This window comes from Barbus barbus (assembly GCF_936440315.1).
Source record: "Barbus barbus genome assembly, chromosome: 2".
In the NCBI taxonomy this organism is placed as follows: Eukaryota; Metazoa; Chordata; class Actinopteri; order Cypriniformes; family Cyprinidae; genus Barbus; species Barbus barbus.
The window spans coordinates 16,602,123-16,627,439 of record NC_136730.1 but is presented as its reverse complement, the minus strand read 5'-3'; the positions used below and the strand labels follow the sequence as shown (position 1 = coordinate 16,627,439).

Here is a 25,317-nt window from a genome sequence, read left to right as displayed (position 1 = left end):
TTTACAAATGTATTGTAATCCATTTTCAAATGATTTCAAATTTCATATCATTTTTATATTGGCAATCGGCCCACCCTGCTTTCCAAGATATTGGCATTGGCTGTCAAAAAAACAATATCGGTCAACCACTACGTTTCAGTTTCAGTGATCTGTTGAAGATCTGTGTGAAGATGGGGGCCAGCTGGTCAGCACAGGATTTCAGACAGACTGGTGTAACAAGGCCTGGTGCTTTCTTTCTCTTCTGTTTCCGGAAGACCTGGCACACATCGTCTTCGCTGATCTGAATTGCAGGTGTTGGGGAGAGGGGGGTTGCTGGAGGTGTTAATGGTTGTGTGGAGAGGTGTTCAGGGCGGGTGTGGGGTGTTTTTTCAAACCTGCAGTAGAACTCATTCAGATCATCTGCCAGTTGTTGATTATCAAACTGCTCAAACTGCAAAGTCAACAAAGTCAAACTGCTGCAGTCGAAGAATCCAACGAGAGTTGGTCTTGGGACTGTTAAATACCCATGCTAGGGCAGCATGATCAGTATACACATCAAATAGTCTCCCCTCCAAATAATGTTTCCACTTTTTCCACTGCCCAGACAACCGCCAAACACTCTTTTTTGAAAGTTGAGTTATTAAGCTCTGCTCCGTGTAGTGATGCATAAGCAATTATTCTCTCTCCCTCAGGAGTTTGCTGGCAGAGAATAGCCCCCATACCCACATCACTGGCATCGGTATGAACACAGAACGGCTGATTGAGATTAGATTGGATTAAGACAGGTGAACTTTGAAGTGACAACTTGATGGCGTCGAAGCTGGCCTGAAATTCAGGGGTCCATTCCCACTTTACATCTTTCTTTTTCACATTATTGAGGGGAGCTGTGATATCTGCAAAATGAGGTATGAGGTATGTGTGATACCAGTCGGCTAAACCAAGAAAGCACTGGAGTGCTTTTAGGTCTCTGGGTGGATGATATTCAATAACAGCATCCACTTCAACTTCTCTTTCGGGAACAATGTGTCCCAAGACTTTTGGCTGTCTTGAAGAAGTGGCACTTTTTCATGTTGAGGGTGAGCTTGGCCTGGGTGAGTCTTTGTAATATCATGTTTAGATGTGATGTATACTCCAACAATGATCTGGAAAAGACAATTATATAGTCAATGTATACAAAACAAAAATGTCCCCTAAGTTCTGCCAAAACTTTCTCCATCAGCCTCTGGAAAATGGCCGCCAAGTTCCAGAGCCCAAATGGCATAGACCGGAATTGATATAGACCCTTGGTGGTAATAAAGGCGGTCTTGTCTTTGCTGCTCTCCTCCATCTCCACCTGCCAATAACCAGGGCTGCTGCTTGGGCGGAATAGCACAATATTGACTTACAGTGGCATTGAGGAGTCTGGTTTCACCAGCCGACATGGTTGTTTGCATGTGAAGACAGCAGAGAAGCGCTCTCGCTCAGCACAGTGGAGTGCATCGTTTTGTTAACTTTGTGGTTTATTATTTTGAGTCATTTGGGACATGGTAACACACAGCCCTCTCACAATATGTTGCTTTACAGATCTATTGCTTTTGCCACTCAGAAATGTTCACGCAATCATGCAGCATGTATCAGAGGTTCAATGCTCCGACTCAGAGCCCAACTGAACAGTGCTCTGGCCCACCTCTTCCAACCAAGCCAGGGACGGCTAAAGGAAGCGCGCCCGAGCGCGGCACGGAGCGATCACACTAATCAAACGAACCAGGCTTTGAGGGAATCAAATGCGCTCGGGCACAGTTAAGATTGCCTAGTGCGAGTACACCCTTCCCGCATCCTGCACACACGAGTCTCTACCCGCCCGCACACGCGCTCACCCATCTACTGTTGTCCCGTGTCGCACTCTGTTACGTTGGGTCCCGCGATGCAGGTCTCTACTCGGAAGGTGCCTGTTATAATGTTATGATTGAGGCTCTGAACTCTGAGCATAACTTAAAGTAAAAAAAGTAAAGCAGTGGGCAGCCATGCTGCGGCGCCCGGGGAGCAATTGGGGGTTCGGTGCCTTGCTCAAGGGCACCTCAGTCGTGGTATTGAGGGTGGAGAGAGCGCTGTACATTCACTCCCCCCACCTACAATCCCTGCCGGCCGGGGACTCGAACCCGCAACCTTTCGATTACGAGTCCGACTCTCCAACCATTAGGCCACGACTTCCCCTAGAAAACTTACTACAATAACTATAAAAAACTTTCTATAAAAATGTTAATGCCCTGGCAGTGGCAAATAGCTTTGGTTTTATATTTAATTTGATTACATTAAAGTTATAAGTTCAGATTTACAAGAAATATTTTAACTGCTATGTAAAAGGAATACTGCTGTAAAAAAGCACCTTATTTGTTTAGTGTTTGCAAACCAAATGTTATTGCACTTTTGTTCATATAGCAGTACTTTTAAATGAAAAAAAAGTGCACAATACACTACTTTTGAATTCATTATTGAATTTTGTGCATAATGCGATTAATCGCAGAAAATCATCCGATTAATCGCGATAATTATTTTGTATTTAAATACAATAAAGCAATCCACAAAAATGTATAAAGTTAAAAATTGTACACAGATTAAAGTGCAAAAGTATTATAAAGACCAATAGGTATCACTTTAAAATAAGATCTCTTTAGTTAACCTTAATGCATTCTTTATGAGCAATAGCTACATTTGCTACAGAAGTTATTAAACTATTAAATATATATATATATATATATATATATATATATATATATATATATCTTTGTTCATAAATAATACCGTTGCAACTTTTGATTTTAACAATGTGTTATTAAATATTGGAATTACCTAAGATTACTGAATGTTTAAAATAATTTTTCATTGGCAGTTTATGTTAACTAATGAATTAACTATTGTCAACTAATGAAGCCCTAATGTAATGTGTGACTGAACAATAAATAATCAAAACATTTTCAGGCAATATCTAGGGCATGTTGTAGTCAAGATTAAAATGTAAAAAAAAGTTTGAAAATAAATAGCCTATTAAGTCTAAATATTTAAGTATATGGCGCTGTGATGAACACCATAGCGAATACACAAATCTGAACGGCTATTTAAATCATTTAAACACGCCTCAATAAGCTTGGCCCTCCCTTTGGCCCCCGTAAATTTAGAATCATATCACACCAATTTTGGGTAAAATGCGCAGTTTGTCCTGTAAACTATATAAAAAAAACATCACCAGCAGCTAAATTCAAATCTGCGTTCCCTGGCTGGCACAGAGACAGAGACACACTTCTTTAAAGCACTGCACATTATCACATACGATTCTGTTGAGCTTATGAATGCAAGGACCAAATCAGAGGCGTTCAAATGAGTCACTTGCTGAAACACGCCGTTTCGTCACCGCGCACACTGGCTGAATGAATTCTCTGGCTAATTCTCTCATCAGAAACAAAAAAGTGAAGATGTACGAATGCAAGTAAGATATTAATTTCACATTGTAAACCGCTTTAGAGATTATTATTTAAGTTTTTGAGAGAGCTTGAACTCGCTGAAGTGAAAATGCTCTTTGATAATGTAAACGTTCTTTGCTCTCTTTTTGTACAATGAAAGTGGTATAGGCTAATTAGTAACTTACAATGTTTTTATTAAATTCCAGTGTTGGGGGTTACGCAATCAGATTTTTCTTCAAGTAACTAGTAAAGTAACGTATTACTTTTTAATTTACAAGAAAATATGAGGTACTTTTTCCAAAAAAGTAATGCCAGTTACTTTGTTTTCCCATTTATTGACTCTTGTCCCCATATTGGGAGAAATCGGAAGAACAGAGGCGTTGTGTGCGCTGTGTGAATATAATGTTACTGTAGTTCTAGACTAAATGTGAATGTGTATTAATTCATCCCACTTGCAAAAAAAAAAAAAAAAAAAAAAGATTTAGTATTCATCAATATTAATTAAAACAGTGAAATGCAAACTCGGAATATGAAGCAAACCTGCAATAATTAAATGTTAAATAACACAAATACATCTAATCCCCTTTTATTAACCAATGTCTTTTGCTGCTAACCTTTGATAATCCAGTTCAACCATACTAATAAGCAAAAATGACTTCAGATAAAAGAACAATTGTGCGTCATTGTTTTTGTTTTTTTTATTGCTGAAGAGTGTTGAACCTTCTCCTGCGTTCTACTGTACAGACGTGAATTTACTTTTCCTTGAGCCTGAGGTTTATTCATTACACTTTTTGGTGTGAAAGGGCTTTTACATTTGCTCCAAATAGAACTTCTTATATTAAAAACAATCAAGCCCTGCTCATATTTCAAATGTAACGTGAAAGTAATGCAGATTAGTTACTTTTTTAGAGAGTAATGCAATATTGACTTTCCCCAACACTGTTAAATTCACATTAAATACAAAGTCACACGTATTAAAAATATTTAATAGTATGACACCTATATCTGGTAATTAAAGAAAAAGACGGATTTTGATGCAAAGTTAATAGATTACACTATTAGGCTACTTTGCTCATCGCCCATTATAGATAAATTAACAATCTATAAAGGTTCAAAATTAATTTACTTACATATATTTGAGAAGCGAGATATTTCATGATATATTTTGGGGATATTTAAAAAATAAAACCCCTGATGAAAAAACAAGACACCATTACAAAATTTATAATGGTTTTACTGGTTATAATGGGACTTGTATTGGTTTTACTGGAAACTGTAATGGACCCTGTTGGTCTTTATTGGTAATTGGTTGCCTTCTATTGGTGGCTTGTTAAAACCAATAAATCCTTATGGAATATGTCCCAAAAAACACTGCAGAAAACAATTTTTTAATGGTTTTAATGGTTAAACGTTGATGGTTTAATGGCATTTGTAGTGGAAAAATTCACTGCGCACCGATCAAAAAAAGACACCAAGGTAGGCACGAGAGCGATTCGAAAGCATAAGGAGCCGTCTGCTCTGCTCTCAATAGCGCTCATGAATTTCACACAACGATCTTCCTGCACAGTGCAAACAGCCAAAACCTGGATATTTTAGGCAATATAGAAATCCTGTCAAGGACGCGTCCTGTAAAAATGGCCAGTACGGTCACCCTAGACATAAGCCTATATCAGTTATACATTGGTATTGTGGCTGCTGTGTGTCACATGACAAGCATGAGAGCCTTATGAATTCAAGTGTTCCTTATTAACCGTCCATCACAGGACTAAGGGAATTACATTACACTGCTTAAATGTTTCATCAACATCTTCCTGAATGTGATTTATAAGAGCTTCACCATATGGTGATATTGGTTGTATAACTGTTAACATCAGACGCTAGAAAAGCAGAGAGATGAAGAGCATCAGTCACTAAAGGATAACATCAAACCACATCATGCTGTACAACAATATACCTCAGGAAAAAAAAAAGGGATACACATTTACACATCCACCCCCCTTCAATTTCTAAGACTAATGCATCATCAACAGAGAGAAAAGAGAATGCGTGTGTGTGTGTGTAATATACATGTTCTCTATGCAGATATGCAGTCTTTATCATTAGTTTTACTGCTACTGTACATCTACAAAGCTAAGCTCCAAAACATAACAAGCTAACATAAGTTAAGCTCCAAAAAAGAATCAACTCGTTAATTGGATGACATACTTTAAGAAAATTATATTTAAATGACATTCAAAAGACTAATGGACTCGGCCATTGTGACTCAACTGAACTTCAAAAATGTACAAGGTCAGATAAACATTACAGATGTAGCAGTATTCTTTAATTCAAATATAGCCTTACCTTCGCTTTTTAAAAGACCACCTACAGCTGCTTATATACGGGTGAAATGTGTTATTTTTGTACCTTTTTCCTGAAAGAAAATCCTAATTTGGAACAACATCAGGGGGAGTAAATGATGACAGAAGGATTTTTTTTTGCGGTCTCTTTAATTCTTCTTGTGTGTGTTTGTATGTCTGTGTTCACACCAGCAGCATGGCTAGAAGGCATTGGCAACTTCTGGAATGTGGAAACACACTAGGTGATCACCCAGTTGTCATGTTATCTGGAGTGATGCACATCCACACTGTGCTGCTGCACTGTAAACCCCACTGTTGTCATTAATAAAGAAATTAAGTTAATATAACTTGACATTACTTAAAGTACTAAGTTTTGGCATCAAAACTTAAACAGGTGTATTTAACTTACTCATTTGGCAGCAAAAACGTTTTAATTAATATTTTAAGTTCTCTGAACTCAACATTTTAATTCATTTAAATGTTTCACCATGTCTCTGTTTAAAATGATTGGTCGCGCTTGAAATTCTGCTTTGACAACCGCGCTGATTGGTCGATATAAGTTATATGACACAAGGCGGGAATTATTTTTTTTTGTCGTGCTGAATTTTGCTGAAGCAGCAGCAGGACAGAGGCACTAGCAGAAACCATCTGACAGAAGACAAAAGTTAAATTAGTAAGTAGAGATTTAAACGCTCATATACATTTTTCTTAATTGATTTACACCTTATTCTAAGGTTACGTTTTTCGTTTCACTCCAGTAGCAGCACAAGTACGCTGGCGGTAAAGCAGGTGGGAAGAGAGTCCTCCTGAAAGATTCATTAGAGTGACGTTACACGGGTAGGTTAATGGTAAATATTTAAGTGTAAAATTCGCTTGGTTGCCGTTTTATTTTTGGAGTATTTTGTAGTTATAAACACGCATGAGTTACTAACTTTCTGTAAGAACATTTTAATTTCCCGTTTAAGTTTTTTGGTTTCTTCCCCCAGCTGCACTTGCTGCAGGCGATTATGAAGCAGGTGGGGACACGCATGGAGTCGCGATAAAGGCCCATGGATTACGCTGGTAAGTTAATGTTTAACACGCCTGTACATTTTGGTTTATTGTCTGTAAAAGGTTTTATTTTGTAGTTATAAACACGCCTGAGTTTCTAATTTTCTGTAAGAACATTTGAATTTCCCGCCTAACCGTTTTCCTCCCCCAGCGGCACTTGCAGGCAGGCGGTCGTGAAGCAGGCGTGACAGGGGTGGAGTAGTTATGAAGGCCCATGGATTACACTGGTAAGATAACGTTTAACACGTCTGCACGTTTTGGTTTATTGTCTGTAAAATGTTTTATTTTATACGGATGGACAAGGTATAACATTAAATGCGTTAGGTTAATATGAACATGAGCTTGCAACCATGTGAATTAACTTTAATTTGATAATGTTTATTCATCTTCACTAGATGTCCGATGATCGCAGCTCGAATCTTGACGTTCCAGTGGGGATTGTAATAGTTGAAGATGGGACTACTCTTCAGCCTCTCTCCTCATTTGGGATAGTAATCGAGGGAAAAGTGGTGATGGACAATCTACATGACCTTCCTGAATCAATGTGCCTTCTGTTTGGACTAATTTTATTTTTGGTTTGAGATTTTCCAGTTCCTTGTGCGTTATAAATACCATGGTATTAATCTGGACCTACCACAGTGTTTTGTACGGTAGGTTTGTCGTCATTCCACAGAATCGTGCAACAAATTTGAGTGTCCTGTCATTGAATGTGAACAAACTACATTATCTGCAAGTAAAAGGTTAGAGAACAAGGAAAAAAGACAAGTTTCCACTTTGCTGGTAATTTAAGTTGCACTTAAATTACCCAAAGTCACTGAAGTACACATTTGAATTTATTCAACGCATTCTCCTTTCCATGGGGCAGAAAGACCTGCAGCCTAAGATACAATCCTTGGCTAACCAGCTGTTCCATTAAAATGGATAAACAAGATCAGCACATGCATTTTCTTAAACAAAAAACACTTAAGATACAGCATGGAGGGGTCCCTTTCTGTTTTGTGCTTTTTCTTGTCAGCTGAGATTAAAAAAAAATTACATTGGAAATTAAAAACATTTTAATGTTAACAGTCAGTAAGACTTTTACCAGCAAAGTGGAAATTTGTCTTTTTTCCTTGTTCTCTAACCTTTTACTTGCAGATAATGTAGTTTGTTCACATTCAATGACAGGACACTCAAATTTGTTGCACGATTCTGTGGAATGACGACAAACCTACCGTACAAAACACTGTGGTAGGTCCAGATTAATACCATGGTATTTATAACGCACAAGGAACTGGAAAATCTCAAACCAAAAATGAGTTTACAGTTTTGTCTCTTCTGAAAATGTGACAAAATGTCTAGATAAAAATAAGCTTACCATTTGGTTGTTAATGTGTCTTTTAAAATGTGATAAATAATAGGTTTACATCTAAAAACAGTTTACCGTTCAAAAAAATAGCTTATGTTCATGTCTTTTAAAAATGTGAGTTTACTGTTTAAAAATTAGCTATTTCGTTGTTTGTGCATCTTTTAAAAATGTGAGCTTGCAGTTAAAAATACCTTTTCTGTTAAAATTGAGTTCAGGTCTTCTAAAAATGTGAGCTTATGATTTTGTTCATGTCTTAAAAATGACTGAATGTGATCTTACAGATGAAAATAGGAGTTTGCTGTTAAAATGAGCTCATGATTTTGTTCATGTCTTTTAAAAATGTGGGCTTACTGTTATAAGAAATGAAATGTAAATGCAGTATAAGCCTAATAAAGTGGTTGATTTGGGAAAAAACAACTTGTTTTAATGATTTATAAATTATTTAATACAAGTAAAGAATATATATAAGCTGAAAATTTGGAAAGTTTTGTCTATTAGCCCTTAAATGTTTAAGTTATCTGTACTTAAACATTTAAGTTAATTCAATGAAGAGACCACATTTGGTTAACTCAATAAATCGAGTTGTCAATTTTCCATTACTCAAACGAACTGAGGGAATCACTTTCCTCAAATCATTTGAGTACTCTCAACTTATTAGGGTTTACAGTGTGCATGCAGCCTGACTTCCCCAGACCCTGACATTTCACACCACCACAGTAGACACTGCATAACTTTGTTAAATTATTTAAAGTACCCTTTAAGTTACTTCTCAGCAGACGTTTCCAGCACGTTTTACAATTATTATTTTGCACGAACAGTCTATGAAAATTTGAGCACAATGCTGACAGAGCAAGTTTGAGAGCTCATTATCTGTCATACCTCGAACCTGCTACACATGTTCTAACACTCTAGATGACCACCAAAGTCCTCTTCTTTAATATGGGCACCTTATAAGTCCGTTTTCTTGAAAATTCATTCAGATGAATTGTGAAACGACTACTAGCAAGCTAGAGATGACAGATTAAAGAGACTGAGCTCTTAAATACTAATGTCAATAACCTCTCATATAAATAGGAAGATTGATGAGAAGGACACTATAAAGTAAACACCCAGAAGACTTATGCGAGCAATTTTGCGGAACTAAATGTATGGCTCTCTCCTTTGAAATTATTATTGCATCTTCTATTCTTTCAGTGTCTCATTTGCTAACAGCAGCTAGCAAGCTTGAACTGCTATAAAAAAAATTTTTTTTTTAAATTCTCATCCAATAAAAGCTTTTAAAATGTGCCTCGTTTTACTCTAGGTTTATCTGAAGGAATGTCTAATGGAGTCTAAAGGAAATTAAATGCTCAAATTAAATGGAGTGCTAGAGAAAATATGAGAAAGCACTTTCACCTTGTTCTGAATAACTCAGAGATGGCTATTTTGGTAAATTGACAGGGCCATGTTACATCTCAAATGCTCAACACAATCTTTAAGTCTGACCGTACTGCATTCACAGCTACAGCTAGTGAAATGTAATCATGAGGTATGAAAAATAATCTAAACAATAATACACAAAAAAAAAGCAATAAGACATGAAGTGATTTTATCATCATGTTTTGGAGGTTGTAAACCAAAATCCAAAGCCAAAACATGGCAAAATAACTGGCTCATTGTGCATTTCTCATTAACAAATAAACAAACAATTCTACATCCAAGTATAGAGTTTATTATGTAACTATATGAGTTTTACAGTAATCAAGAAACATTGTAACTTGTAGCATTACTACAGAATTTATTAATTGGCTTTGTTCCTAAAGTCTTGCTGCTATGAAGTTATTTTCTTAAGGTGCCAACTCTGTGATAGTCTAACAAGCACAAAATGCACACACAAATATTAGGTAAAATGGCATAATCCTGCCTGTACTTTTTAAACCAGCGTTTATGTTAGGAATGCGACTTAAAATGCTGTCTATATAGGCAGCTCACTAGATGATTTCAGATCCAATGTCTATTGACTACAGCATTGATTTTTTTTTTCCTAACGCTAATGCTTATAAATGTCAACCGAATGCCTTTTTATTTTTAAAAGCACCTGGGTTTAAATACTTTACGCCCACACGACTGACTACCCTTCATCACAGAATTAATTAGGGCCCTCAGATTTCATGGGCAGAAAGGCTCAGAGGTGAACTGAAAGAATAAAAAAAATAAACAACTGACACTACTCAGCATGTCTTCAGTCTGTTTTGGCTTAAAGGAACATTCCACTTTTTTTTGGAAACGGGCTCATTTTACAACTCCCCTAGAGTTAAACAGTTGAGTTTTACAGTTTTTGAATCCATTCAGCTGATCTCCGGGTCTGGCGGTAGCACTTTTAGCTTAGCTTAGCATAGATCATTGTATCATTGAACCCTAACCCTAACGGTAAAATTCAACTGTTTAACTCTAGGGGAGTTGTAAAATGAGCCCATTTAAAAAAAAAAAGTGGAGTGTTCCTTTAATTACCATCTATCTATGTTTTGCACCATCTTACAGTTAATGTGTGGATGAGTAACTGGCCGTAATTAAATCAAAACCAGAGTATTTATAATTAAGTGGCATTTCAGAAGCATTCAAACAATTAGAACTGATTTTGAAGAGGCAGAGAGAAGTAGACTAGGTACAGGAGAAACGTGCCTTGTGTTTTATGTGTTATGGACGTTGGGGAGATCTTCTATCTCTCCCTCTCTGCTGCTTTAACCAATTCTGTTTTAACTTATTCCAGCCTGCGATTGCATTTCCCTGGTGAACTCCACATCTCTGACTCTGAGACAGTAATTAGAGCAGTGCAGCAGTTTCTGTTCTGTGCCCCTCATCGGTCCTTTAAGGAGAAAGAGCTTATGCTCACAGCACATGTTGCTTTAATGTGTTAAAAGATACACTTTATTTCAGAAAATGGATTGTATAGATAAGGTCTAATTAGATTTAACAGAATACATTTTGTCTCTTGCTAATTTACACAATTTGATAAGTAGATTTATAAACTACTTAATTTGTAGCAAGGAAACATGGAAATATTAAAGTACCTTTTAGAAGCCTCTTATTGTTCACCAAGGCTGCATTTTTTTTTATCAGTAAAAACAGTAATATTAAATATATTACAATTTAAAATAACTATTCTTTGCTTTTAATTAGTGCTGTCAAACGATTAATCACATCCAAAGTAAATGTTTTTATTAACATAATATATCTGTGTGTACTATGTATATTTATTTTGTAGGCTATATAATACACACATACAGTATATATTTTGAAAATATTTACATGTATACATTTATATTATATATAAATATATTTCATAAACGTAACATAGGTTTCTTAAATATATACATGCATGGGTGTGTATTTATATATACACACATAAATATACACAGTACACACATTTACTATGTAAACAAAAACTTTTATTTTGGATTAGAGTAATCGCGATTAATCATTAGACAGGCTTACTTTTAACATATTTTAAGATGTAATTTATTCCTGTGATGGGAAAACACACGACCCTTCAGAAATCATTCTGTATTTTGATTTGGTGCTCAAGAAACAGTTCTTATTATTATCAATATTGAAAATAGGGGAAAATAGGGGTCATGTGGGGAAGTCGTGGCCTAATGGTTAGAGAGTCGGACTCGTAATCCAAAAAGGTTGCGGGTTCGAGTCTCGGGCCGGCAGGGATTGTAGGTGGGGGGAGTGAATGTCCAGCGCTCTCTCCACCCTCAATACCACGACTGAGGTGCCCTTGAGCAAGGCACTGAACCCCCAACTGCTCCCCGGGCGCCGCAGCATAAATGGCTGCCCACTGCTCCGGGTGTGTGTTCACGGTGTGTGTGTGTTCACTGCTGTGTATGTGCACGTTGGATGGGTTAAATGCAGAGCACGAATTCCGAGTATGGTTTTTTGGAAATTGATTAATTTTTTTAGGATTCTTGGATGAACAGAATGTAGAAATAAAAGAACATTTATTTAAAATATATATTTTTGTATTAATGTAAAAATCTATGCTGTCACTTATCAATTGATTATAATATAAATATTTAAATTTCTTTGAAAAAAAAAAAAAAACTTTTGGACAGTAGTGTATATCAGTTATATCATTTTGAGATATACAGTTTTAAAAAGCTACAGAACCTGCTCGAACCTGGTGCAAAATATGTTCCTTCTAGTTTTCATATAATTTTTCAAAAAAATGCAATAATAAAAAGTACCTAAAATCATAAACAAATGCATAAAGTTTTAATTTGAATGGCAAGTTAGTAATAAAAACCCAACCATGACTATTGTTACCATCATAAGATCATTAGCAAAGGCTTGAACTGGCTCCATGAGAAAAAGGACTACAGCATCTTCAAGGTGCAGTAGTGGAGACTAGGTTTACTGTACATTCAGTCAGGGTGAATGGTTACCACGGAAACAGGTCCCAAATGATTCATAAGGCTGAGTTTATGTCAGGGGTCACACCTCCAGGGGCCATACCTGAAGGACGCCACTTATGTACTGTATGAGATGAGACAACAGATTTGCACCCACATACATTTGCAGCCATGTGCTCTTCTTGCAGTAGATCAGTGGTGCATTGTGAGCCAAATAAACAGAAAGCCTTTTAAATCTGTTCCCCTGTGCCACACTAAGATCTCTAAGCTCCAAAACATCGATAGGAGGAGAGTCCGCATATTTACTTAGCCTCACATAAATTGCTCTGTTTAGACGTCTGTCTGCAGAGGCTGACCGGCGTGGACATCCTCTAATTAACCCGATGAAGACCAAAATAAAAAAGGTACCATTGTGTTGTCCAGGGATTTCAACCACAAGTAACATTTTCTATCATTCTCAACAGATGTGCGTCAATCAGCAACATTCAGAAAGCACTTTTTTTGGATTGTGATGGTAACCTCAGCAGGTACCAATAACAAGTCACTATCAATATGATTCCAGTGCCATCAGTGCAACCCATTGATTAAGTGGGCCATGGGCTACTAAACCTCCAACCAAGTGGTCAGAAAAAGGCTTGTTACTAGCATTACTTTCTCAGCCCTTGCTGGTAGATGCCAATTGGTTTGCCTATTGTCAGGTATACAAAGATATAAAATATATATACCTTAAAATATATATTTTATACAAAGGTAGAAGACATATTTTTCCCAGAATTAGTTCCTAGAGCCAAACACCCATGAACAAAGATGGAAGCCTCCATCCAGGTCACATACTCCTTAGGGTTCATGCACAAGCCGCCCAACTGCCACGGTGATGAATAAAAATGCTAACGGATAGCCATCTCTGCAGGTAATACAGACCTTCTCTGTGGTGAGAAAATTGAGATGTCATCCAATGGAGACCTCTTTCCCCCGAGCAATCTCAACAATTTTACAGAGTCTGAAATACAAAATTAATCCCACAAATCAAGCATCTGCCTTAGAGAGAGAGTGTCTTTATATAAATGTCTTACAATGGTTCCACTTATCTTTCAGAAGAACACAGTAGATGTTCTGTGTAATTCATGGAGTGATTCAACTCTTATTGGAATTCAGTCCATGAGCTGCAGTGAATGATGTCAAAAGTGTGTGCCTCCCAACGATTTTTCACTATAGTAAGATGTGTGAAATAAGGTAACAACTGTTGCCGTTTGAGAAAATTTCAGATAAGCTTCTTTCTAACGTAACTAACTCCATGGAGGAACTGTGAGTTTGGGTAGTATTAATCAATTCTATGGAAATTATCTATAATTATGGTAAAATGGTGTGCCTGGGTCACTTATAATAGTAACAAAAGGCACCCTGAGATGATATAAGCAGTATTTTGTTCCTCTTTTCCTCATTTCATGTTGTCATAAAAAACCTATTAAAAATTGTTCACTGAAATTATGCTGAAATAAAATATAAACACTAGATGAAAAACTTAAAATATTACAAAAAAAATAGAAATGCCAAAGCAAGACATTAAAAAGGCAACTAACTAAAAGTATTAAAACTAATAAAAATAAATAGAATAAATTATAAATTCTCCAAATAGAATAATAATAAAAATAATAAAAAAATAAAATTATATTAAAACCTAAATCAAAATTAAACTGAAAATATAAAAATCAAAAGCAATCTAAACTATTAATAAATATTATAATAGCATAAAATAATACTAAAAAAGCAGTGCTTTTTCCCCAAATGACCAAAAACAAAATGATGCTTTACGATTCACAGTGAATTAATATTAACAGTTTTTTAATGTATTAATTCACATCATGTACTGCCAATACTGATTGAAATGTTTAAAGTACTATAAAAAAACAGTCCTCTTACACTAATATTATCAGTAGAAATCAAATTACATTTCTCCTTTCAATTGACTGTGATACATTTAGCTTTTGCCTCAATTCTAATTTACAGTCTATGTAGTTTTTAAACCACATTTTCAATTATTTAAATTTTTTTTTAATACAGATAAATATGCAATGCAATCTCACAATTAATTTCAGTCCAATTAAGAATAATATCCAGTCAATCTTTACCCCTATATGAGCACTGAAAATCACACTGGCTGTATGTGAAATCACATACTCTCAGAGTAGATTCTTCTTTTAAATAAGTATTTATTTCATGGTCATTAAAAAAAAAAAAAAAAGTATGCTTTATACAGTATAGTAGGAATGTGTGTATGAATGAACTACATTTGTCATGTGACTCAGTTGTGTTGCCTCACTGCCATTCACAACTTCTCTCTGCCTACTGTTTCATGAATACAATGAATTCGAACTTACTACTCTTTTCGCATATTGTTTTTTGCCTACTGTGTATGTATATTTGGATGCAGGCAGTGTTTCATTCCTCTGGGATGTTCAGTGAAACTAGTCGAGAGTTAGCAACAGTAACCAAGCAGGCTGAGCTTAGCAAAGGGTCAATTAAGTGCATTGATTGTATGCTCCTTTGAGTATTGTGGAAAAAAAAGAAAGAAAAAAAGCAGGAATGAATTATCATCAGGTCTGTCTAATGGCGATTGTGAGACACCTTATCTGCCTCCTAATGAGATCACTTGACATTTGGATAATTGGAGCAGACTCCCCCCCTATTTGACAGAAATATGAAAATGCTTAACTACATCCATTGAAGTTCGTCTGTGCTGAAAACTATCTGCGGCAAACACCTTGGCTCTTTCAGCTGTGCTAACGGGGACACCGGCTTGTTGATTAGACCGTCTGAGAGTAGCTCCAGACCTGATGAGGACGGCTGTCAATTGTAATGGCAGCACGAACAGTGCACGTATGAATCTGTAATCAGCGCCGGTTCCATTAAATGCCAAACTAGCTCAAGCCATCATTCTGGAGCTGATCTATAGAGGCTGAATTAAATAGGTGAGGGAAATGTTCTTACTGCAGTGCTAGTTAAAAGGATTATAATCAGTTGAACAAAACATTGTGGTGCTTTGTCTCCATCAAGCCCAGCTCTGTATTCACTGCACATCATAGTTAGAACTATGATCTGGGATGTACTCCAGCCTGATGTGCTGGCAGGTATTGTCTCTTTTATCCATTCATCAGAGATGGTACTCAGCATTGGATAGTATTCTCTTTGTTTGGAAGAGAGGCACCAGCTGTTCTCTGAAGCGCTGTCTTTGCCATAGGAACACTTCCTCCATTTACCTCCGTGCCCTATCACCCACATGCATCCCCCAACACTGAACTAGCCAAAAGGGTCTCCGAGAAGAGACAGAGGGACAGATGCCGCATCCGGAATGTATAGCCCTCGACTAATGAAGAGTGTTTTTCAGGTATTCAATATAAACACAATCCCAGATGTACTACACCTGCCATTAGCATTGTCCTTTGACCTTAGATGTACTGATAATAACAGTAAGTTATGCTGAATTATTAATCAGGTGAAGATTTTTAAAGTACAATTTACCATAAGTCTCAAATTATCACTATATTCAGTTTTCAGATTATTATAGAAATATACATTAGTTGAATAAATCATATATAGATAGACAGATAGGCTATATAGATACAGATAAAGAGAGATAATTAGATTTCTAGTTATATTCTAGTCTACTTTATTTGTCTCACTTTTGTAAACATTAAGATTTGTACTCATAGAAATGACTAAAGTAGTCAAACATGTTCATTAGAAGGGGGTGACCCAATACTTTTGGCAATATAGTGTATAAATACATTATCATAAATTAAAACAATAAAAGACACATTAAAATATATCATGCATGTCTATACAATTTACTCCTTTTTATATAGAAAAAGCATGGAGTAGTTATGATTTGTTTGTTTTTTTTAGCATTTTTAGAAAAATAGTATAGAACTTTCAGTATTAGTCTTGGCCAGAATTCATGTCCATTAGTCCATCCACAGTTTTTTTTTTTTTTACTAACCTGATGTCGCCAGTCCCATGGCTTTGGGATAGCAAAATGTCTTGTTGCACACTTTGGCTATTGTTTCATTGAATCCTATTGATTCATAATAAATACTACATGGTTTAGACACTCTCATTTAACAAACCACTTTTTTGTTTCTGTTAAGTGTGCATATTCAGACATGGTATGATGAGAAGATTGGCTTCATACATGTGTTATTTCTGCCTCATTGTCACATGCCCCATGAAGGCGTGAAGACTACAGGATCTTTCTGTATTTCCTCTGGGGAGCAGTGAGAGTGCAGTCACAGCATAGCAATCACATCCTGGGTTTTGACTGAAATTTCAAATGTGTCACCTACTGCAGACATCATGAACTCCAGCATCTTCTGGTTCATAAGCAGAAGCACTGAGGCAGATATAGAGAATTGGGATGCTGACAGTGGAGCTCTCTGAAAGGATGCTGAAGCCAGGCTAATAAACACAGCAGATGCGCTGGAAAGAGCACGTGTTGAAATAGCTCTGCAAAAGCTGTCGAGTAACGCAGTAAGCGTTATCTCAAAACAAAAATGACCCGTTATGTGCTGTTTGAGCCTGACCACTGTTCAATTCTCCATTCGCAAAGCAGAAAAATATCTCGACTCGCTTTGGTACAAGCGCCTTTGCAAACACGAAAACATAAAAACAGCATCAGGTTTGCGAAATGCCCTTCGTTTTTACAAAAAGATGCCATTTGTTCTTTCTCAAACGAATCACGAACTTTGTACACAACTTCGGTCGTTAAAATCAGCGTGTTCTGTCACCGTCAGGAGCAGCTGGGTTGGCTTGTTCGTTACCGTTTCTCGTCGCGATTTACTTTGATCACATTAATTATTAAACACATACAGAAAAACAGATTTTACAGTGTGTGTGTCCAGAACAACGGCGTGTTTACCTGTCATAACTCCATCGACTGTATGACATGCTCTTATTGTTGCTCAGTCCGTCCATGGCCATCTGTGGACACAAATGCTCGATTATACAGCGACGCCGAGCCGTATGATATTGTTGGGAGTGTTAAATCCTCCGTCTTCACCACAATGAACGTCTTCAGATGCTTCTAGTGGAGAGCTGGGAAGCCTTAGAAAAGCGTTTGGTTGAGGGGTTTAAAATAGGTGGACTGAACCACTGGCTGTGAGAGGGGAAATGTCAGTTGTTAAATTCACCAGGCATACGTTTCGATTAAGATTTTCTTCAAGAAAATAACGTATCCGTCAGTTTTGTTGTTGCAGAAGTTACAGTGGGAACCTTTTGCGTGTGTCTAATATTAAAAAGCAGACAATTTTTCCCTCTATTGTAGGATAGAAGGTACATGGTCGGCAAAATTTTGTTTCGAGCATCGATACACACACATACACATAGCTACATACATATATATAGAGAGAGATTTTATATAGATTATTATTTTATATAGATTACAATTAAGCTTAGTTTCTTTAGGATGGTTGCCCCATTAAGAAAACTGAGCATTAGTGATAATGCATCTTGTGCATGGTGCATCCAAGATATTATTTAGAGAAGTATTTAGGGAAATAAAGACTAATAAAACGCTCAACCTTTGGCACAAAGACCCCTCAGGTAAACTAATGCCAGTCGTCATTTTTACAGAATAGATATATATATAAAATACTATTGATAGTTTTAATTATTTGTGACCCTGGACCACAAAACTAGTCATAAGGGTCATTTTAAATTTGGTATAAAAACTATTCAGTTGATGTATGGTTTGTTAGGATAGGACAATATTTGGCCGAGATACAACTATTTGAAAAACTGGAATCTGAGTGCAAAAAAAATAATCGCCTTTAAAGTTGTCCAAATTAAATTCTTAGCAATGCATATTACTAATCAAAAATTAAGTTTTGATACTTACAATAGGAAATTTATAAAATATCTTCATGGAACATGATCTTTACTTAATGTCCTAATGATTTTTGGCATAAAAGAAAAATCAATCATTTTGACCCACACAATGTATTTTTGGCTATTGCTACAAATATACCCCAGCGACTTAAGACTGGTTTTGTGCTCCAGGGTCACATTTTTAAAGCTATCAATGGTGAATAGTAAATGAAATATGTCAAAATATGAAATCATGCAATTTTACAATAATTGAATAATAATTAAATAATGTTATTGAAAATTTAAATAACAGAACCCCAGTCAAAACTATAAACACTTCCAGCAATTATGAGGGGATCATCTTTACCTCAACATTTCAAAATACAAAAAAAAAAAATACACAAATCTAGATGTAGATCTGACTGTAGATTACAAATTATATAAATTACAAATGATAACAAATGGGACACTCAAAAAAAAAAAAAAAGAATTATAGAATCCAGTGACCAATATATATATATATATATATATATATATATATATATATATATATATATATATATATATATATATATATTAAATGGTATAATTTTCCAGTTTCTTGCATTAACGCTGCCTCTTTTTTTTCTGGAGTACCAACATGTATTAAAAGGCAAATGGACATCTATTAATAGAGTGAAAGAGAGCGTAATGAGGATCAGTTAGTGGTTTGCCTACATAGATTTTGCACTCCTTGACCAGATCACAGCATGAATGGACTGAGGAGAAAAAAAGAGGCGGGAAATCTGGAGAGTCAAACTGTCATTCAGTAAACAAAGAGACTGATTATGTGGCCAAAATCACTAATCAAAAAGTACTGGAGAGAAGAAAAATAGCAGAAAATATTAACTAAAACCATGGCATATTCAAATATTTAAAGTCTTGACAAATATGTAGGACAAGATCAGAATTCAATATGCAAGGAAATGTTCACTCAAATCTCTGCTGGTTGCCATGTTGGACATGTGCTGCCAGGCAAAGCGAACTTCAAATATATTTTTGCAAGCGCAGTGACATTAAGCTGTCAATTCATCCATTCATGACCCAGATGTGCTCAAAGGACACAAAACTGTCTCCCAAACAAGGGCTCTAAAGAGTACAGCCAGTCTAAGGCACATTCTGACCTCACAAGAACATCCACGCTTTTGCCACATGCTCATCAGGGGCGGTAGGAAAGTGTTTTAAGCCACTATAGATTAATAACCAAATTCACAGACCAGTATCAATGTGCCCATTTTCTTCTTCCCTATAATGATCCTTCATTGTCAGCAGGTGTTGGTGATTATTAAAGCCAACTTGTCCATGTGAATCGGGTGGTCATTGTGATTTTGACACATATACACAGCTTTCATCCACATAAGGTAAATGGCACAATACCCCCATACATTTATGTAAATCCCTTTTTAAGGCTTCTACATTTGACAAGTACAGACCGAAGAGACCAGTGATCCGATATATGATTTTATGCATTATTCATTTTAAGATTTAAGAGTATTTAAGGTCTCCCTGCACTGAAAAGAAAGTGTTGGTTTCATGTCATCTGTTCCATCTGAATCAATTAAGAAACACAACCATTCATGCAACTTCAATTTCATGAAAATATTTTGAAGATTCTGTCATGGTTTACTCATCCTCAGACCTGTATGAATTTCTATCCTTTGTTGAACAGAAAATAAGATATTTTGAAGAATGTTGGTGAACCACTAGCCATTGACTTTCATAGTATGAAAGAAAAAAAAACTATGGAAGTTAATGGTTACCAGCAACTGTTTACTTACCAATATTCTTCAAAATATCTTCCTTTCTGTTCAGCAGAACAAAGAAATTCACACAGTTTGGAACAACATGAGGGTGAGTAAATAATGTCAGAATTTTCATTTGCAGGTGAACTATCACTTTAAATAGTCTCAAAATGATTTTGTATGGTTCCCTGACTTTTAGTACATTTTAGTTAGCAGTATGCTAAATGTATTCAGTGCTGCATGAAAAACCTAAACGCTCCACTTTTCCACACAACGGTAACCTGGTGTTATTAAAATAGTTTTATATCCCAATATAGTTGAACATGAACACTATCAAGTCCCCGTTTTTCTCATCTTTCTCAAAAACATTAAATAATATTTAAGATTTTTTTACTCTCCCCATCAAGTCCCATGCAAAGCATGCTGGGAACTACAGTTTTAGCATTACATCACCTGCCCACCAATGGATTCTCTGCAGTGAATGGGTGCCATCAGAATGATTTGAACTATTCCTTTAAGTAGATTGTAGGTCATTGGCACCAATGGTCACTTAGTCTTATGATACTTTTAGGAAACTCAGCCCTGACCGTTCAAGGCCCGTCTCAGAATAAGCTTTAATAGTAACTGTTCATTCAGATTTACAATCACTATAAAACTGACACATACAGCAACAACTCTATATTATAGCTGTCACTGCATTGATTTAATTCCGTTACTTGACACATCAGTTGTAGAACTGACACAACATGAGCAAACAACAGCTTTTCTGAAGCCAGTCCTCTTAATTTGGAGTATTTTCCAAAATGATATGACACCCTCCTCCTTCACAATGTTACCTAACACTTTTAAATCTCATGGAAGAATACACAGCAGACTCACTAACAATAAAACCCAAGCTTATGACATAAGTTGTCACACAGCTCATTACCGTGTCGGCTGGAACACCGTCCAAGAAAATAATGGAAGTTTTGCAGATCACAGGGGATGTACTTAAGGACAGCAAAACAACAATCTACTTGTCACTTGGTGACACTTGTTATTCAATGGCAACTTAAAGAATGAGAGCTATAATTTTGTACACCATGTTGTACCCTGTTTCCTCAGTAAGAAAAAGCAAATGTATCAGATAAATCATAGATTTTATTATAGCACCAGAGGCTATACAGGGGGAGGAAAAGATGTGACAAATAAAACACAGTATGTATTAGACTCTGGGAAGAAGAAGAGCCATGCACTTCTGTTCTTACTAGCTTTCGATTTGATCCATGTTGCTATTAACTGGTGTAACGGATAAGGTTTAGGTTTAGTCATCAGCTTGAAGCATTGGCCCAGTGATCACTGATAAAGTTGTTATAGGCTATGAGGTGGACAACTGTTAGGATGGGTTATCAGCTTCAGTCCACCGAAAGAACCACAGTTCAACATACATTGGCCTTTTTCAGTTCAAAACAAACCGAGATAATTAAATACTCCTCTTTACATATACACAGTTGTGCCGCGAGAGCGTTTTCACTTACAAACATATAAAAATACTCATTAACTAGTCTGATAAGAAAATAATGTATAAAAGTATATAGTAAAAACATTTAATCATGTCCATTCAAAAGATCACTTCCATCTTTTTTCTTATATTACATGATGATAAAACACAAAAACTAAAATTGTTTATTTGTATCCCTCATACAGAAATGCACGCTGGAAAAAAAGGAAGAAGAAAATAAAACCAAATCATAACCTGTCAGATGAGAAATACCAGATTGAAGTGTGAATGTCAAACAATTAAAAAATAAAAATAACAGTCTTGTGGGAATGTGGATGTCTGGTGTATGAATTCAGTCTTTTGTATAATCTAAAAACTAAAACTTGATTTTGTCTGATCATATACACAAAAAGATGCTTAAAAGATTCCTGTGATGTCAGCAGTTCAACGGAGTCCTCACACTGTTTCAGTCACAATTAAATACATTTCCAAACCGATAAAAAAACTAAATCAGTGTAAAAGTGAATTGAAATATAAGGCCAGAAAAAGAGACAATTATTTGAGTGACTACTTCTCGGTGGGGTACCTAGTAGAGAACAGACCTATTGTGCACTACTGAATGAGCAGACATCGTCAGAACATTGTGAAAACACTGTAAATGGAGAAACCTGAGTCTGAAGATAGTATGTAGAAATCTGAGCTGAGAGTCAAGAAGGCTTGAACAATCTGGCTACATGTAGAATACATTTCACAATCACAGAACGGAAAGGGAAAGTTCAACCAAAGATGAACATTCTGTCATCATTCCAAACCTGCACGACATACCTGTGAAACACAAAAGTTAGAGATATTTTGAAATATTTTGTCCAAATAATGAAAAGCAATGGGGCCTAAAACAACAACAGACCTGAGTGACTTTCATTCTGGCATCTGATCAAAGAAAAAAAAAAAAAAAAAAAATCCCCTATTCAATAGGACTATAATAATAATAATAATAAAAATGTTTCTTTTGTTGACAAACGCAGTTATTTTTTTCTCGCACACATATTATTCAAGTGGGTCCGAAAGCAGGTCATAAAATCTGAAAATCAGTAAAAAATATTAAAAAAAAATTTGAAAATCACATCCCTGTTCATTGTATGTACAAAAAAAATTGTGTTCGACAGACAAAAAGTTTCGGTTTGGAACGAATGAGGCTAAGTGAATGATTTTTCATTTTTAGGTGAACTATCCCTTTAAAAGAATCAAACCCATACAAGAAGCCTTACGATGCAAACAAAAAAGACATCTTGACCAAACAATAAGTTGGGAAACTGACTTCACTGCTGACAAAATTGGCATAATGTTAGAGGCTATCTATGTACATATCTGCGAGTACATTATTGTTTTAATGCATGTCAAAACAAGCTTGTCAACCTCACACATGGTACTCTGCGACTTAGTTTTGTCTTTATAAAGGTGGTCTCAACTCACACGAATCTTCACTTATGTACAAACGCTGCTTAGCATATGGAAGTAAAAACAGATATGGCACAACACACACACACAAAGCTTCAGAACATCATCTCACTCTAGATCTTGTGACTAAAAGTCGTCTGCAATCTCAATGGTGTTTCGTTTAGTCTTTCCATCTCAGCAAACTTACAAATGTCACAAGGCAAGAGAAAAAAATCCTTCAAAATACAAAAAAAAGGAACTGTGTGTGTTTTATAGCAAATTTGTAAGAAGCGATGTTTAGTGTTGGGGCACGATTACCATATTCTAGGTCACACTGATGTCAGTACTCTAGTTGAAGGTAGAATGGTGAGTTCAATCAAGATTTTGTCAGTTTGGTTCTTCTAGTAGTGAAGTCCTAGAGGCGCAAATGCCCCTGATAAGGCTATGAGAGAGACTGTTGTTTTGAAGACATGCACATGTAGAAAGGCAGCGAATTTATCCGCACAGGACGTGATGTCAGAAGGCAGGGTGGGGAGCAGGGACCAGTGACAGCAGCTGAGTGAGTGGCGGCAGTGAAAGGCCAATTAGACAATCACACAATGGCAGCCGCTCTTATCCTTCTCTTTTCGCGTGGGCTCCGGCGAGGGTGGGCACTCTTGCTCCTGGAACTTCCTGTGAGAGGATGTGACAATCAGTCAAAACATGCTGCATATTTAGCGTACAAATCTCTGAGTTCAAACTAAGATTACATGTCATACGAGACATTTGGCTTCCAACTCAATTCATTTCAATTTATTTAGTAATTTTTAATTGAAACTATTACATTTTTTTTCTGTATTTGAAATAAGGCTGAAATAATAGAAATGTTAAAAATTATAAAGGTTACCTTTAGCAATACAATTAATACAATGAATTACTAAAACACATAAATATGTATTAATACAAATTTAAGCTAACTAGAAATTGACAAAACCACACAATAAAATTACTAAAACTTGAAAAATATAAAAATAAAGCCAATTTAACACTATAATAGTATATAAATAATACTAAAATACAGTTGCAGTTGCATTTTTTGTAAGAAAACCCAGATGCTGTGTATAAAAGTTAAGGATATTATATCCCACAATGAAAGACATTTTTACCAATAAAACTGGATAAAGTAGACACCAATAACTCTAGTAAATATGCAACATAATGATAAGATAATGACAACATTGTAGCATACTACTGTTTGAAATGTTTATCATTTCTCAATGTGCACAGATTTACATACTTATTTCAAAAACAGTATGCAGTATGCAAGTATGCAAGTGCTCCATTCCAACCACAGCCTGCTGCTTGTCTGCTGCCACCATCTGGTGGTACAACAGCAATGTATGGCACACACACACACACACACATACCTTATGACTCGGACCAGCTCGTGGAAAGCCTGGTCTACATTCATACGGATCTTAGCTGAGGCCTCCATGTATGTAACTTTGAGTTGTCGGGCAAGCTGTTGACCCTCCTCCTGGGTCACCTGGAAAAGAAATCCCTCCTTAATTAAAATCCAACTATCCACGTCATTTTTTTCCAACTATCACAATTTTTGCTTTCTGTTCGATATTGATTAAAACAATGTGTCTCATAAGATGCCTTTCAAAAAAATAAAGGCAGTTAATTTACAACAGGTTGACATTTTCTGTTCTGACACTAGGTGGCAGTGTAACACAATCTGAGAGTCTTTCTATGCACTCAGTAACCCCATATCTTTTATTACCATCTCTCTCCCTCACAGACACAAAGACTCTCTGATATTTTTCAGCCTTTCAGCTCATTGATTTTCAGGATTGAATTTCATCTACGTGTAATTACCGTGACGTTGTGCTCTTCAGTTCTGTGTATATGTGTTCAGTATGTACATGTGTCATTTTACAACAGAAACTAAAAAGACAGAATCTCTGCAATGGATACAAGATTGCCAAGTCATGCTAAGATTGCAATGCAAACAAAGAATATTAAAATATTCATATCAATAATGATTCAGTGTAGCTCTCTGAAATTACAAGAAGTGATTCATGACACTCACTTGTCTCTGTTGCTCAAGATCAGCTTTGTTACCCACTAGAATCATGGGAAATTCATCCCGGTCCTTCACTCTCAAGATCTGTCGCTGGAACTTGTAGATCTCTTCAAAGCTGAGGAAAACAAGATGATGCATAGCCATT

At 36.1% G+C, this 25,317-nt stretch overlaps 1 protein-coding gene across 4 annotated transcripts in view; it reads right to left on the bottom strand.

Moving 5' to 3' along the window:
- Positions 1–21,308: 21,308 nt before the first annotated feature.
- Positions 21,309–25,317, bottom strand: part of LOC306886965 (ras-related protein R-Ras2) — a 37,748-nt gene continuing 33,739 nt past the window's right edge. For all 4 annotated transcript variants that reach the window (XM_079444368.1, XM_079444371.1, XM_079444369.1 and 1 more), the window contains 3 exons: positions 25,179–25,287; positions 24,511–24,629; positions 21,309–23,776 (listed from right to left, as the gene is read on the bottom strand). In XM_079444368.1, coding sequence (XP_079300494.1) covers positions 23,689–23,776; positions 24,511–24,629; positions 25,179–25,287 — 316 coding nt within the window. In that variant the 3' untranslated portion in view covers positions 21,309–23,688. The remainder of the gene's footprint in view (positions 23,777–24,510; positions 24,630–25,178; positions 25,288–25,317) is intronic.